At 37.7% G+C, this 16,794-nt stretch overlaps 1 protein-coding gene across 1 annotated transcript in view; it reads right to left on the reverse strand.

The window, feature by feature from the left end:
* RLF (RLF zinc finger) overlaps positions 1 to 14,338 on the reverse strand; it is an 84,929-nt gene extending 70,591 nt beyond the window's left edge. Inside the window, exon 1 of the mRNA XM_019429103.2 lies at positions 14,067 to 14,338. Within this exon, the coding sequence (XP_019284648.2) occupies positions 14,067 to 14,303 (237 nt within the window). The 5' untranslated portion in view covers positions 14,304 to 14,338. The remainder of the gene's footprint in view (positions 1 to 14,066) is intronic.
* Positions 14,339 to 16,794: the final 2,456 nt, after the last annotated feature.

Raw genomic sequence — 16,794 nt, forward strand, 5'->3', positions numbered from 1 at the left:
ATCCCACCACATTAAAATTTTGTACGCAATAAAGAAGTGAAAAATCACAACTGTATTCCATCTAATTTTACTCCCATTCCCCACATCCAAATAACCCCTATAAATTATTTGGTACAAATGCTTTATAAACATAAACAAAAGCTTTCTAATTCTTTATAATAATCTCCTGGGCTCAGATGTCTTATGGTTTTGGGACGTTCAAAGGGTATTTATTTTTTGGCATTTCCAAACCTAAAATAAAAAAGATTTCTGGCATTCTATTCCCCCTTAAATTAGTAAGGTCTTCCTTTCTTTTTTTAATTTTTTTTTTTTACATTTATTTTTGAGAAACAGAGTGAGACAAAGCGTGAACGGGGGAGGGGCAGGGAGAGTAGGAGACACAGAATCTGAAGCAAGCTTCAGGCTCTGAGCAAGCGGTCAGCACAGAGCCTGATGCGGGGCTCGAACCCACGAACTGTGAGATCATGACCTGAGCCGAAGTCAGACGCTCAACCGACTGAGCCACCCAGGCGCCCCAGGTCTTCCCTTCTTAAAAATATACTTGCTTCAAATTTTCAATTTGGCAACCAAGATCAATGAAACTGATTATAGAAAAGTGGCATGAAAAATTGTTTCTTTATAATCTATACTAATTGGAAAAGAGAAATCATGTTCAATATTCAAATATTCAATGTTCAAATATTTAAAACCACTTATATTAGACCTCAAAATTATTATGCAATAATAACAGTTCCTGTTTCACTTATGTTCCTCTTACCTAAGGACAAACTAATTGGAAGGTGGATAAATATATATGATCAAACACTGACTACTGCTCTACTGTATCAATAAGCAAACATAATACAAAAATTGTTTAACGTTTATCTTCTCCACTAGATAATAAACCCAGAGGGCAAGAACCACATCTGTTTTGTCATCAGTGCAGATCAGAATCCAGCATACTGAGTAGTATATAGCAAGTATTCTTATAATTACTTGCTTTTGAGGCTTCGCACTATTATTAAAGGATATGCTAAATTATTTTTGAAGTTTGATTAAGATAGTTTCTCAGATACATATCTTTGAAGAGAGTGAAACAATTGTACATTAAAACAGATTTGGGGTACCTGGGTGGCTCAGTTGGTTGAGTGTCCAACTTCTGCTCAGGTTATGATCTCATAGTTCATGAGTTCAAGCCCTGCGTCTGGCTCTGTGCTGACAGCTCAGAGCCTGGAGCCTGCTTCGGATTCTGTGTCTCCCTCTTTCTCTTTCCCTCTCCTGCTCATGCTCTGTCTCTCTCTCTCTCTCAAAAATAAACATTAAAAAAAAATTAAAAAAACAAAACAAAACAAAACAGATTCAACTAAGTAGATTTGGTTCCAAATTCTTACTGCTTCATTCAAATCCTTGTAAAGGAGGAGAGCAGCATAATGTTGACCAAACTGCACTTCTGGGAGTTTTTAAAAGAAAATGCTTATAAATAAATAAATAAATAAATAAATAAATAAATAAATAAATAAAAGAAAATGCTTAAACCTTATTTTTTACAAGGGTGTTCACATCAGATTAATGACACACTAGTCATGAATTTTGTTTGGTGGTAAATAGATATGTCAACATTCAGAATTTTATTGATATTATCACTATTCTTATCCTCAGCTAACATCCTACACTGAGAGGGAGTTTCCCCCTTAAAAGTTTTAAGCTGAAAGGGGACTGAACTAAATAACTTCTATTCTTCCCTCAAACATGTTTATAAAAACATGGCCACCTTTTTTCAGGGACTCAAATCCAACGTGTTATAAATTCAAATCACTTTTTAAAAAAGTTTAATTATTTATTTTGAAAGAGAGAAACAGACAGACAGACACAGAGGGATTGCGAGTGGGGGCAGGGGGCAGAGGGAGAGAGAGAATTCCAAGCACGTTCCGTGCTGCCAGTGCAGAGCCTGACCTGGGGCTCTATCTCAAGAATCATGAGATCACAACCTGAGCCCAAATCAAGAGCTGGATGCTTAACCAACTGAGGAGCTACCCAGGCACCCCTCAAATCACTTTTGATATGCACAGATTTCAATAAAATGAAATACATAATTTAAATGGCAAATAATAAGCCAAGTTAAAACCAGTAGTCAAATGAATCAAAGAAATTTTTATATAGAATGATTTGTTAGTTACAACAGGTCAAATCCATTATATCCACTATATGTGGATCCCAAAGGACATCCATATTGTTTCAACATAAAAGAAATTTACTGTAAATTACACTTCCAATCTACAAAGCTCATCATAGGCTCTCTAAAACTATATTAGCAAATGCTCTATAAACATCTAGGAAACCTTTTTTTTTTCCCCAATGGGCTGTACATTGACAGGAAAATGGTGGAAAGCTGCTCTACATGAAATATTTCTTTAAAACATTATTCGTGATGAAATGGATATAAAGAAATTGATACACTAGGTACCTATCTGCTACCAAAAGTTATGCTAAGAGCAGTGTTATACTGTCCCACCTGATATTCACAACCACCTATCAGGGAGCTTTCTATTACCCCCAATTTTAGAGACAAGAATAGAGCTCCAAGGCAAAGTTTAAAGTCACAAGATTGTTAGAATGAAATCTCCTAACTTCAAATCTACTTTCTATTAGATATGTTCTTCATGTCATAAGATAGTAAAACATTAAGACTGCCCAAATTTGATGTCGTATCCACACTTACTGTTAGAACTTTATGGGATCATTTGTTCTAGATTTAACATTTTCATTTTCCAAGACCCTTAAAGACTATAATCAAAATTTCACTTTGAAGAAAGAAGCCAAATAAGGATAGTAAACATAACTAATGTAAACAAATAACTTCAGTTCAAATCAGTAGAGTGGTTTCCACTGGGATAGGTATTTACCCTACAGAGAGAAGTAATAACCCATTGGGGGCAGAAACATAATACTAACACTTATTTAAATGACTTTCAAAAATCTTACCACTTTTATGTTTTTCTGTGGTTGCTTATAACATATAGGTACTGCATAAATAAAACATTATTCATTTATTTCAATAAGGATACATAAGACCAAAGTCGGAGATGACTTAGAAAATAATCCTTAGCAAACATTTTTCAAACGAATTATATAATTTCTAAGGAGAATCAAACCTTAAAGATCATCTGATTTGAGCAGCAATCTGAAGTCCCCAAAACAAACTGATTTGGCCCAAGGTCATACATACATTCAGTGACACCTTGTTTGGTAACATAAAAATAACAATATAAGAAAAATTTAGCTAATGGAAAGCACTAGGGCCTTTCCAGTTATTCAGCTATGACTTAAGTCTTCCTAGAGTTTAACAGCATTGATATATAAACATCAATAAATGTCTGTTGGAAATGAGTAGACCGACAAATTTCTCACAGCAACAATCACTAATTTGTATCATACATTCCAATGGCTTCAGATTCTTGAGAACCTCAAAGCAGCATGGGATCTTAAGATTACAGGATCATACTCAATGATTAAACACAATCAAATTTTAATGACTTTTAGCTGGGAATACTTTAAAATACAGTTATGTAAAAAATAGTAAAGACAAACCTCACAGAAAAAAAAATTCAAATATCTAATACACATGAAAAACATACAAATGCTACTCAACTTTTTGTAGGCTAGTATCCACCAAAATTTAAAATAAACATTCTCTTTAATACAGTAATTTCAATTCCAAGAATTTATGCTATAGGTATAAATAACTAGTGTTTGATGTTTAAGGATATTCACTGCAACCTTACTTATGATAACAATAAAAAAGAACACAATGGTTTAATTATGGTACATGCTCAATGTGTGTCAATATAGAAAATTGTTCTCATTAAATTAAAATATAAATCACAGAAGAGTATTTGAGATTTTAAGAATACACAAGAGACTTAACTCTTTTGGGGAGTGACTGGAGGGACTGAAGGCAGAAAAGGGCTTTTATTTTTTCCTTTCTGTAGCAATATGTATTTTTCTAGGTAAAAAAAAAATTTTTTCAATTAAGAGTGTTGAAGGTTTTGCTACCTGCAGAATTTAAAATCAAGGCAGTTTTCGGGGCACCTGAGTGGCTCAGTCAGTTAAGCGTCCAACTTCGGCTCAGGTCATGATCTCGCAGTCCGAGAATTCGAACCCCGCGTCAGACTCTGTGCTGTTGGCTCAGAGCCTGGAGCCTGCTTCAGATTCTGTGTCTCCCTCTCCCTGACCCTTCCCTACTCACACTGTCTCTCTCTCTTAAAAATAAACATGAAAAACATTTTTAAAAATATTTAAAATCAAGGCAGTTTACAGTAAAATATTATACAATTTTTTAAAGTAACAAACGTGTGTATTCCACAAGACAGATTATCTACAATATCAATATATTAAGTTTCAATATATAAGCTCAACATTATTTTTCTAAAAATATATACATATATAGAAAAATTCTCTAAGTATATATTCCCAAACTGTTAACCTAAGAAAACTATTAACCTAGAAAAATGTAGTACTGAAGTATTAGGGTGTATGTGACAGTTTTCATCCTTTACTCTCTTCTTTTACATTATTCTAATTTTTTTTACATGCATTTCTTGGACAATTAAAAAATCCAATATTTAAGCAATCTTGAGAAAGAAAAAGGTGGAGGTATCATAATTCCAGATTTCAACATATACTACAAAGCTGAAGTGATCAAAACAGTATGATACTGGCATAAATACAGACACACAGATCAACGGAACAATATAAAGAGTCCAGAAATACATGCACGCTTATATGGTCAATTAATCTATAACAAAGGAGGCAAGAATATGCAACGGAGAAAAGACAGTCTCTTCAGTAAATGGTGCTGGGAAAACTGGACAACTACATGCAAAAGAATGAAACTGGACCACTCTCTAACATACACAAAAATAAACTCAAAATGGATTAAGGACCTAAATATCCTAGAATCCTAGAAAAGAATACAGACATTAATTTCTCTAACGTCAGCCCCACCAACATTTTTCTAGATATATCTCCTAAGGCAAGGGAAACAAAAGCAAAAGTAAACTCCTGGGACTACATCCTTTTGCATTTCGAAGGAATAAGTCAACAAAACAAAGAGGCAACCTACTGAATGGGAGAAGATATTTGCAAATGACATATCTGATAAGGGGTTAATATCTCAAATATATAAACAACTTATACAATTCAACACCAAAAAACAAACAAATCCAAATAAAAAATGGGTAGAGGACCTGAACAGACATTTCTCCAAAGAAAATCTACAGATGGTCAACAGACACATGAAAAATTGCTCAACATCTCTAATCATCAGGGAAATGCTAATCAAAACCACAATGAGATATCACCTTACATCTGTCAGATTGGCTAGAACCAAAAAGACAAGATATAATAAATGCTGGAGAAAAAGGAACCCTTGTACACCATGGGAATGTAAATTGGTAGAGCCGCTGTGGAAAACAGTATGGAGGCTCCTCAAAAACTAAAATTAGAAGTACCATTTGATGCAGTGGGCACCTGGGTGGCTCAGTTGGTTAAGCATCTGACTCTTGATTTCAGCTCAGCTCATGATCTCTCATGGAATTCCCTCTCTCTCCCTCAACCCCCGCCCCCCCCCCCCCGCCGCAAAGATAAATAAACTTAAAAAAAAAAAATCTTAAAAAAAATGACATACCATTTGATCCAATAATTCCACTTCTGGGTATTTACCTAAGGAAAAAACATTAACTCAAAAAGATAGACACTCCTAAGTTTACTGCAGCATTATTTACAATAACCAAGACACAGGGATGCCTGGGTAGCTCAGTCGATTTAGCAACCGACTTGGGCTCAGGTCTTGATCTCACAGTTCGTGGGTCTGAGCCCCACATCAGGCCCTGTGCTGACAGCTCAGAGCCTAGAGCTTGCTTCACATTTTGTGTCTCCCTCTCTCTCTGCCCCTCCCCTGTTCATGCTCTGTCTCTCTCTCAAAAATAAATATTTAAAAAAAAAAGATATAGAAGCAACTTAAGTGGCCATTAACAGACAAATGCATATACATACACACAATGGAATACTACACAGCCATAAAAAAGGATAAGACCTTGCTATGTGCAACATGGACAGACCTAGAGGGTATTATGTTAATTAAAATAGGGCAGATTGAGAAAGAAAACTAACTTATGATTTCACTCATATGTGGATTCTAAAAAACAAAACAAATGAACAAACAAAAAGCAGAACTGGACCTATAAATACAAAGAACAAATAGATGGTTGCCAGGGGGAAGGGAGGTAGGGCAAAGGAAAAAAAGGGTGAGGGGATGGGAGATACAGACTTCCAGTTATAGAATGAATAAGTCATGAGAATAAAAGGCACAGTAAAGGGAATATACTCAGTGACACTATAATAGCATTGTATGGTGACAGATGGTAGCTACACTTGGAGTAAGCATAGCATAACATATAGAGAAGCTGAATTACTATGTTGTACATCTGAAACTAATGTAACACTGTGTGTCAACTATACTCAAATAGTTTTTTTAGGTTTAATCCTTATATATACACGTATACTATATACATATTTTCCCAAAAATCAGAACAATACATCAAGCTATTCACAGTGAGATTACATGGCGGTTTCACTTTCTGCACTTAGACATCTTGTCTTAAGCTTTTAGAATGAGCACATACTAGGCAGGAGTCACAAAACTTTAAATATATATCTATCTATATATACATATATATATTCAGTTTTATTATTTTAAGATACTTTATGTATTCTAAGCATATATGTTAAAAAAGCAAATTAAAGTAAATGAAATTATGAATAAAAATACACCTATTTTATATAACCATGTATCACAAAAATGCAATTCCCAAGCTAGGCCATTCATTCCAATATACCCAGTAATAATTCTTAACACGTGTCTATATTAATAAAGCATTATTGTGCTGGCTAATGTGACACACTCCGACTATTTCCTTCGGAGTAAAAATACTATGAAATCAAATGTCAGCATGCTGAACTAATAGATCCCTCCCAAAAAGGACAAGAAAGGCATTTAAAAAAAAAAAAATTAAAAAATTCAGACATAGCACAAAAGCGAGAAGAAATAGACAAATACATTAGTTCCCAAGCTAGCTATGCTGCAGAGATAAAGGTAAACCCAGATGAATAACCTTGACCTCAAGATATGTCTAAATAGTATTCATTTCCAATTTACAAAAGTTATAATACATTGAAATACTTTTCATATGTGACAATAAGTATAATTCAAAACCTGCAAAAACTTGGAGGGAAATTTTTTTCATAAAAAGCTCACAGTCATGTTTTAGGCTGAAAGTAGGGAATCAAAATTCAGTGGTATATAGAAACATAAAGCAATCCACTCTTCCACATAGTGTTTTGCTTTACTATAATGAAAGAAAAACATGTAATTTGGGGATGATATCAGGTTTAGAACACAGCAAAATATTAAATGTCCCAGACCTGCTAAGTTTGGCAAATGCTGCATAACAATGTCTCTCTAGGAGGTTCACAATGCATCTTAACATATATGACACATAAAAAAATATTTATCCCAACATTATCCTAACTTACATGAACACAGAATCCTTAATTCAGTAAGTACTTACTAATACATATAACTCATGGAACAAAACAGTTTAGGAAATGCTGATATAGGAAAAAGAGCATGGACTTTGGAATCTGAAGACTCTGTCACAGCTTACTCGCTGTGTGACCCCGGGAAAGTTTATTTCCCTGAGCCTCAGTTTTCTATCTGTAAAATGAAAATAAAAAACAACACCATCTACCTGAGTGCTTGGCACATAAAAGATGATTGATTAGTTGATAGATAGATAGAAAGATTGACAGATAAATAAATAACCCCTCTAATTTTTCATGTAATGGTTTATATGTTGGCTTTAGGGATCAACAAAAGTTTTAGGAATCTATTTTTTTGTATACAATCTTGCTCAATCCCTTATCTACGTTCAAATTTCCCAGTATGATATCAACCATATCCAAAATAAATGTTTCAACCTGGCTAAGCAAACCCTGTTGAAAATCTCTTTAAATATTTGTGGAATACAAGCAACCATGGGAAATTCTTAGAAAACATAAATAAGGGGCACCTGGGTGGCTCAGTCGGTTAAGCTCCGACTTCAGCTCAGGGCATAATGTCCTGTCCATAATTCGTGCCCCATGTCAGGCTCTGTGCTGACAGCTCAGAGCCTGGAGCCTGTTTCAGATTCTCTGTCTCCTTCTCTCTCTGCCCCTCCCCCTCTCAAAAATAAACATTAAAAAAAAAAAAAAAGAAACCATAAATAAAAGTTAGTTCTACTCTTTAGTAATTAGGATACAAAGAACAGTAAGACCTGATCCCTGTTCGGAAGCAGCATAAACTGGCTGACCAAAACATGTCCCTATTTCTTAATAAAGAAAGGTAAGACTTGTTACTCTTAAGAAGTCTAGTCAGAGATTTAAGGAAGGAAGGAGATAAAAGATCAACAAATATTGACTGAGTACCCATTAAGCGCCAGGGACAATTCTAGGCACTGGGTAAACAAAACAGTCAACACCCTCTTGATGCTTACATTCCAGGTGCAGAGACAGATAAATAGACATATTTGTCATAGACATCAGATAGCAGTCGGTGATTTAGAGAAATATAAAGCAGTGTTCAGGAGTTGAAGATGATGGGGAAGTGTTGTTTTAGACAAGTCAGTCAAGGAAGGCCTCTGGGAGAGGTGACAGGTGTCTAGAACTAAGTGAAAACAAAGCACACTTTAGTTGACCAATGCCTTTGCAGACTTGAAATAAGTGGTGCTTTCTACTTAGATTTTTTATTAAAATTGTTCAGAAGAGCATGAAGCACAGGTAGACACAAAAATCACTAGTATGAAAGAGACTGGGTGGTACCAAGTAAATGACAGCATCCAAAATTCCCACTGCTTCATAGTCACATTTATAATTATGTTTTGGTCATATGCAGTACAAAGCTAGTTTATGCCATTATAACCACCTGTCATCTAGTTTCTATTTAGAATGCACAAAAAGAAAGGTAATGTATTAAAAATCCTTTAAAATAAGAAGTAAATCTCAAGAGTTTTCATGGTCACCAATCTCAAGGAATTAACTGATCCTCCCCATCTCAACATTTCCAAACTGTTGCCTTATTAGGCTGCTAACTCTTCTTCAATGCTATAATGCCTCTAATTTTCTCCCTCCAACAACACTACTCCTCATTCCACACATGTAAATGTGTACATTGTATGAATGTAGGCTAAGTTCACAAGTACGCCTCCAAGAAATGAGCAAAGAGTGTCTATCCTGTTCCTTTATCCTGTTTCTTATGATAAAGTTGCTTTTTACATCAGATTTTACATCAAGTGTTTCTTTTGAAGTACTAACCTCTTCAGTACATCATGAAGTTCTACAATATAACTCATTCAACAAATTAGCTTTGTGTGCCAGGCACTGTATTAACTGCTAGGTGCCAAGTATACAAAAAAAGACTAAGACCTCTACTCTTGTTGGTTTGCTAGCCAATACAAGAGACAAACATGGAAACAACTATTCAGGTACCACAATTATGTACAAGATGCTACCGGAGTACACGAAGAATCACCTCATTCTGTCTGCTGCAATCATAAAACACTTCTCAAAGACTTAATGTTTGAGCTGGTCTTAAAGGATAAATAAGCAGATGGAGAAGGGAGGACCCTAGGTTAATCAGGCAGACTTAGAGATGGATACTGTAGTAAAGGTATTTAAAAAAAAAAAGAAAAAAGGTTGGAAAGGTGGGAGCTGGGGAAGGGGAGTGGGGGCAGTGTCCAAATTCTAAAAGGCTTTGTCTGCCAGGTGAGGCTGGTAAGTCTGAATTCTATCTTGTCTTTGGGGTAAGAAACCATTGAAGAATTTCAGGGAACAAAGTGACTAATGAGATTATATTTACAATTTAGAAAGAATACCAGAATGGAGTGTAGATAAAGTCAGTCAGAAAGCAAGGGAGCTTGGTGAAGAGATTGTTGCAACAGGACATTATTTATGAAACCTGGACTAAGCCAGTGACAGCAAGAAAAGCAAGAGTTAAAAGTATGTACAAAGCATCAAAAGAAGACAAACATCTAAGAGGAAGTCTAGAGAAATTAGAGAAAGCTTCACAGAGGAGACGGTGTTTGCACTGGGCCCTGAACAAGGAAAATTCGCCATAAAGAAAATGAGAGAAAAAAGGAGAGAACAGCACAATGAAAGGCAAAGGCAGACTACCTGACCTGAGATCTTGCTAAAGTATCCTTTTGGAGATCAATCAATTGGTAAATATTTACCGAAGCCTAATATGTACCTTGGATCTTGAGGCATCAAATGAAAATTAAAGTCAGCTTTCCCAAAATAATGCACTTGGAGAAATTTTGGTCCAAGGACTCCAAGTAAAATACCTCTGAATAAGAGTAGGATTATGGTGATGGGATTGGCTAGGTAAGAGCTGAAAAGTAAACTGGAGGTAAGGGGGTGAAGACTTTCTATTCGAAGGCTAAGAAATCTGGAAAACTAGGACAATTCCGGGAACACTGTTTTTTAGATTGTCTTATTTAGTCCATAAACAATTTGTTTACATAGATAATAGTAAGTACTATTATTGTTCCATTTACCAATGAGAAAACTAAGGGTTAAAGAAAATAACGTACCCAAGGTCACATAGCTAGTTTAAATGGTGAAGCCAGCAGACCCTTTGCATTCAATCACAAATCCAGGAGAAACTGAAATATATGCAGTACTTACTTACTTTAACACTTAAAAATCTATAAAGTCACTATTAGTCTAGAACCTAAAAGTTTCATATCAACAAGATTTATTCATAAAACTACTTTGCCTGGTATTCTCAAAGTATAATCATTCACCCAATAATTTCAAGTCTGTTAATGTTACTTAAAAAGCTTTCAAAATTTGTATTACAAATAGAACTACCAGTTGTAAAACTTTAGGAATCTTGATTCCCCAAATATAGCAAAAACTTGAGAGGATAGCCATCAATTTTTCAACAAAACAAAGAAAGACTATTTTCTGGAGTTAATCTCATCCACACTGTTTGGCAGACAGTGTTTTCAGAAAAGAAATTGAGGGAAAAGAGGGAAAAGCCACATCCCATTGTCATTGAATACAAATGCTCACTGAACACAAGTTGATCTAAGTATCATTTTCTTAGTAACTATTACTTTTCAAGTTTCATTTTTATCATCTTCACAAACTTCTGAAAATTGAAAACATGCCCAGAATGAGACAAGCTACTCTATCCTTTCATATGTTGGTTTATTTCTTGATTTGGTGCAATTCCAAAGATAGACCCATTTCTTTTAGGTACTGCAAGAGCTGGAGAGAATATGGTCCCAGCCTGTTGCAGGAGGGATGTGCTTGGTACATCTAAATCTCTAGATTTCTAAACTAAATACCTGATGAAAATACTTTTGTGGCAGTTAAGTATCCCGGAGAGCACAAATCAGGCCTTTATGATGCTACTACCTATCTTTACACATTAAGTGCTCCTAGAGGGCATGTTCCTATATCCAGCACTTAGTGCAATGTCAGGCACACCACAAAGAGTGGATGAATAAATCTTATTCTGCCTTTCAAATGTGAAACCAAGAGCTATCCAACCAAATCTGAATGGTGAAATTGTTCCTCCTTCATCATAAAATGTTGAATTTTTTTTCTGTATTTGGTGAACAAGGGCACCATGAGTTGATTTTATCTGGACTACTGGGAAAAAATGTGACCAAAATATTCTGACAAATATCGTGAAGAGTTGTATATAAACTTTCTCTTCTACTGTTTGTACAAAGCATTATAAGGAGATAAAGGCCAGGAAACAAAATAAATTCCATAGGCACAGTGTGTCCAAGGTTATTAACTAATAAGCGGTAGAGTCACAAATGGGACCCAACTAGCTCCCAATCCAATGTGCTTCCTATTATAACACATCATGATTACAGGAACATCTTATTACATTTATTCGTCCAAAAAAGTGTTTGGGGAAAAACCTCAGGCCAAAGGAAATCTTCACAGAAAAGACAAATTACAGAAGTACTTTGCTTTTTAAATTCCTCTGTGCCCTTACATTTCTAGGTGTCACCAAGACTCAAGACATTAAAGCATTCAGTTAAAATGAGATGAGGGCTGCAAGCACTAGGCATAAAGCAAAATATATAGATATGTAGATATATACATGGTATCCTCTGACAAGCTTCAACTTAAGTAGTTACATCCATTCTTGTTATCTTTCTAAGACAATACCACAAGCTTAGAAGACTTCCCCAAACCCAGATTTCTTCTCCTGTCGTCCTCCCCACTACTCCTGTCCAATCAGCTTCCCATTCTCCCAAAGCTTCAATTTTCCTTCTCATCTCTACCTTTGGCATTCAAATGCTCCCTTCCCCTCCCCCAACAGTCCCAAGACTCATTTTTTACCTTTCAGCCTTAGGGCCTTCCTGGACCACCCTATCTAAAGAGGCCTCTCCCAGTTACTTCTAAGTACACAGTACGGTCCACAGTTAAACTTTCAATTTGTTTTTACTAGTTAATTGTCATTCCATTCCATTAGGATGTGCCATGATGGCTATCCCCTTACCACTGTCTCTACAACACCTCCTTTTCCATCATTACCAAAACTGTTCTGGAAATACTGTTACGTCTACCACCTCCTTCCAACTGTAAGCTCATCAAGGGTAAGTGCTGTCTTACGTTTCCTCAGCACTCGAGGAAGTGCCTGGCATCATCCAATGCAGTCAGTAAAAGTTCGCAGAATAAATGTATTAAGCACCAATGCTCATTACTAGCATAGAAGCAAAGAAGAATTACACCAGGACACTTCCTAGTGCAGACAAATGCTGCAGGTTGTAGACATAAAAACTGCTAATGATACAATGTATAGAAAAGATGAGCATGGACAAAATTCCATTCAAAGAGATGAGGTGTCTCTTGCTCAGCAAAGAGGAAGGAGAAAAGCAAGAAAGCAAGCCAATTTTTTATTTTCCACTGGACTAAGAGAGCAAATTGTTCCCCCCAATTACAACTTTGCAACAGCGCAATGTATTCGGCACAATCAACTACTCATCAAGAGTCCAAGTACCAACATACTACCATTATTTTGCCTTCTCTCAGATACACCAGGTGAGGAGCAGAGGGTTGGTCCTGAAACCCGATAGAATATAGCAGAAGTAGAAATAATAATGGCATATCTTTAAATTTATAGACAAAAATCTGGAAGTGACCATGGAGACTATAAACATACCAATAAATATGTACGTAACCACAGGTTAGGACCCACTATAGCACAGAAATGGTCATACCACTGCCAAGACACCACACTCCACATCTTTCTCAATCCTCTTCCACTCAAAGACCCTAAATAGCCACCACTAGCTCACTAGCCTCACTGCTGATAGCACAATCCTCAAAGGAATCCAGAAGAAGAGAAAGAACAGCTTAAAAGTCTCCCCACCCCGCCTCTCAAAAATAAATAAATAAAATAAGAAAAAAAAAAAAAAAAAAACACAACCAACCAATGGGCTCCGCAATCACTAATGAGAAAGCCCAAGACGCCTTTCAAAGCCAACTGTCAGACCTTTTAGGGGCCCAGATGACGTTGACTCCAAAGAGAAGTCTCTGGCCCCAACACATATCTCCGGATTATTCAGGAAAACTCAGGTTTTCCAGTTTGGAGATCTGCACTCAAAAAAGGATCTCCCAGCAGGAACGAGCAATCAATCTCTCTGGAGGCAATGGCGCTCCAACCAACCACCCGGCAGGGGGACAGGCAACGGCGACAGGGCACGGCCCTTCCAGGGAGCCGCCGGCGCCCTCCGGGCTCTCAGTCTGGCCCAGCGCAACCCGCCCTGGCGGTGACCAAAGTCGGGCAGTGGTGAAGGGGGGCCAGCGGTCGAGCTTCCCGAGCTGGGCCTTCCCGGCCTGGGGGCGCGGCGAGACACGGAGGTGGCGCCTCTCAGTCCAGCCCCGGCTGCGGCAACCGATCCGAGGCCTCTTCCCCTGGCCTCCCCACCCCGCCGCCTTCAGCCAGCCAGTCAGCCCCTCACCTGGCAGAAGCTCCGGCAGTAGTTCAAAGATGAGACCTCCGACACCTCCTGCTCCCTCAGCTCTGTCTCCAGCTGCCACAGACACGGTCGCAGTCCCGGGGCTCCCAGAGCCGGAGATGCAGGGCGATGACCCCGAGCCATGGACTCAGTCTCGGTTCCGTCCCCGGCTCCGGCTCCTGCCGGAGCCTCAGCCCCGGCCCCGGCGGCGGCGGCGGCTTCTCCCTTTCCGTCCGCCATCTTCCCACGGCCCAGCAGCGCGTAGGCAACCAAGCCACGTGATTCAGCCCTGGCCCCGCCCCCGTTCGACCACACGTGGTGACGCACTCCTTGGCGACGCGGGCGCGGGCCGGATTCCGTCACCGGGTTTCTGGGTGCTCCTCCTCTCGGCGGCCTCACCGACAGCCGCCCTGGCAACAGCCTGGCGGCAGCTGGCCAAACACCTACTTCTCTCAGCCTTTCCAGACTCTCTGGAGTCACGGGGTCACCGAGCCGGACATACATGTAGACATAACCTAGATAGGAGCGGCCTGACGCTTAAGCTGCGATCGGAAGGAAGAGAGAATAAAGATCCCCCGGTGGAAAGAAAATAAGCAAAGGTTATGAAGACCAGGTCCGTGGGAAGGTGGTTTATAAGAATTGGGCACTACAAGTCAGTAGGGAAAGGATGACCTCTACAGGAAATGGGGCTGAGGCAACTTTTTCAATAGGAAAAAAGATTTAGATTTCTACTTTAAACCATATCCAAAAATAAATCCCAGGTGGATTACAGGCCCCGAAATATTTTTCAGGAAATGTTTCTTTAGGATATCAAAATAGGGACGAATTTCTTAAAGAAGACCCAGAAAGCACAAACCGTGTGAGAAAATATTGTTAGATTTGACTGCATTAAAATTAGTTAATTCTGTAACAACAGAAGTTTAAGAAGATGCAACAAAAAGACAAGCCAAAAACTAGATGGTATTCAAATATATAAAACCGCCAAAAGATTAATATCCGAAAAGTTCCCCAAATCAAAAGGAAAAAAAGCAAACAATCCAGTAGGAAAGTAAATAAAGGATATACAGAGCTAGTTCACCAAAACATCAATAAGAATGGCCAATAAACCCGTGAAAAGATGTTTAACTTCACTGTGCAAGGTACAAGTTAAAACAATATATGGGGCACCTGGCTGGATGAGTCAGAAGAGCATTTGACTTTTGATCTCAGGGTCATGAGTTCCAGCCCCATATTGGGTGTAGAGATTAAATAAACTTATATATATATTATATACATATTACATATAACATATATATTATATATGCATATATATTATATATGCATATATATTATATGCGCATATATGCATATAATATATATGCATATATGCGCATATAATATATATGCATATATGCACATATATTATATATGCATATATAATATATATGTTATATATAATATATATACACACACATAATTTTATACCCATTAGTACCATGTTTTAGGATTTAGAAATATGGAACTTATATATTGCTGGTGGAGGCATTAATTGGTAATCACTTAATAAAATTGAATATACACATGTCCTGTGACCCAGCAATTCCTCACAATAATAATAGTTGATATTCATTGAGATAAGGTTTTTTATATATTTTAACCCATTTAATCCTACTAACAATACCATGAAAAGTTACTATTTTTACCCTCATTTTATAATTCAGGAAACAGACATGGAGACTTTAAGTAACTTGACCAAAGTGACACAACTTGGAAATTATGGTGCCCGGAATTCAATCCCAAGTAGTCTGCTCCAGAAACGGATCTCTTAGAGGTGCCTGGGTGGCTCAGCTGGTTAAGCAACTGGCTCTTGATTTTGGCTCAGGTCATGATCTCATGGTTCATGAGATTGCCAGGCGTTGGATTCTGCATTGGGCTCTGCACTGACAGCGTAGAGACTGCTTGGGATTCTGTCTCTGCCCCTCTCCCGCCCAAGCTTGAGTGCTCTCTCTCAAAATAAATAAATAAACTTAAAAACTACCATAGAATCTGACCTCTTAAAAAAATTTGTTAATGTTTATTTATTTTTGAGTGACAGAGCACAAGCAGGGGAGCAACAGAGAGAGAGAGGGAGATACAGAATCCGAAACAGGCTCCAGGCTCTGAGCTGTCAGCACAGAGCCCGACGCAAGGCTCGAACTCACAAACGGTGAGATCAAGACCTGAGCTGAAGTCAGACGCTTAACCCACCCGAGCCACCAAATCTGACCTCTTAAACACTATGTTGCCAATGTTCATTGCAACGCTATTATAATGATAAAATATCAGAAACAGCCTAACTGTTCAACAGTAGAAAGATGGATAAACAAATTACGGTATATTCACACACAAAAAATATACAGCCAGTAAATGAATGAATTAAAACTTCATACATCAGCATAGTAAGCTGCATACATCAACATTGATTGATTAGCACCTATTATGTGCTGGGCACTTTCCCAGCTAACAGAGATTCAGAGAACAACATATTTTAATGGACAGATGTGGCTAAACATTAATGTGTTAGATGTAGGTAATAGGCACATGGTTTTCTATAAAATTCTCTGTACTTTTTTGTATCTTTGGCATACAAAATAATTAGGCCTAAAAAAAAAGGCAGGATGCAGTGGGGTGGGAAGAAGGTCAGTGTTTCTGTAATGTGGTGCAAGGCAGGGCAGGTGGTGGAGATGAGGTTGGAGAAGGAGAAAAGGGCCAG

This window comes from Panthera pardus, unplaced genomic scaffold, assembly GCF_024362965.1.
Source record: "Panthera pardus isolate Hobbes unplaced genomic scaffold, ASM2436296v1 HiC_scaffold_11, whole genome shotgun sequence".
Lineage (NCBI taxonomy): Eukaryota > Metazoa > Chordata > Mammalia > Carnivora > Felidae > Panthera > Panthera pardus.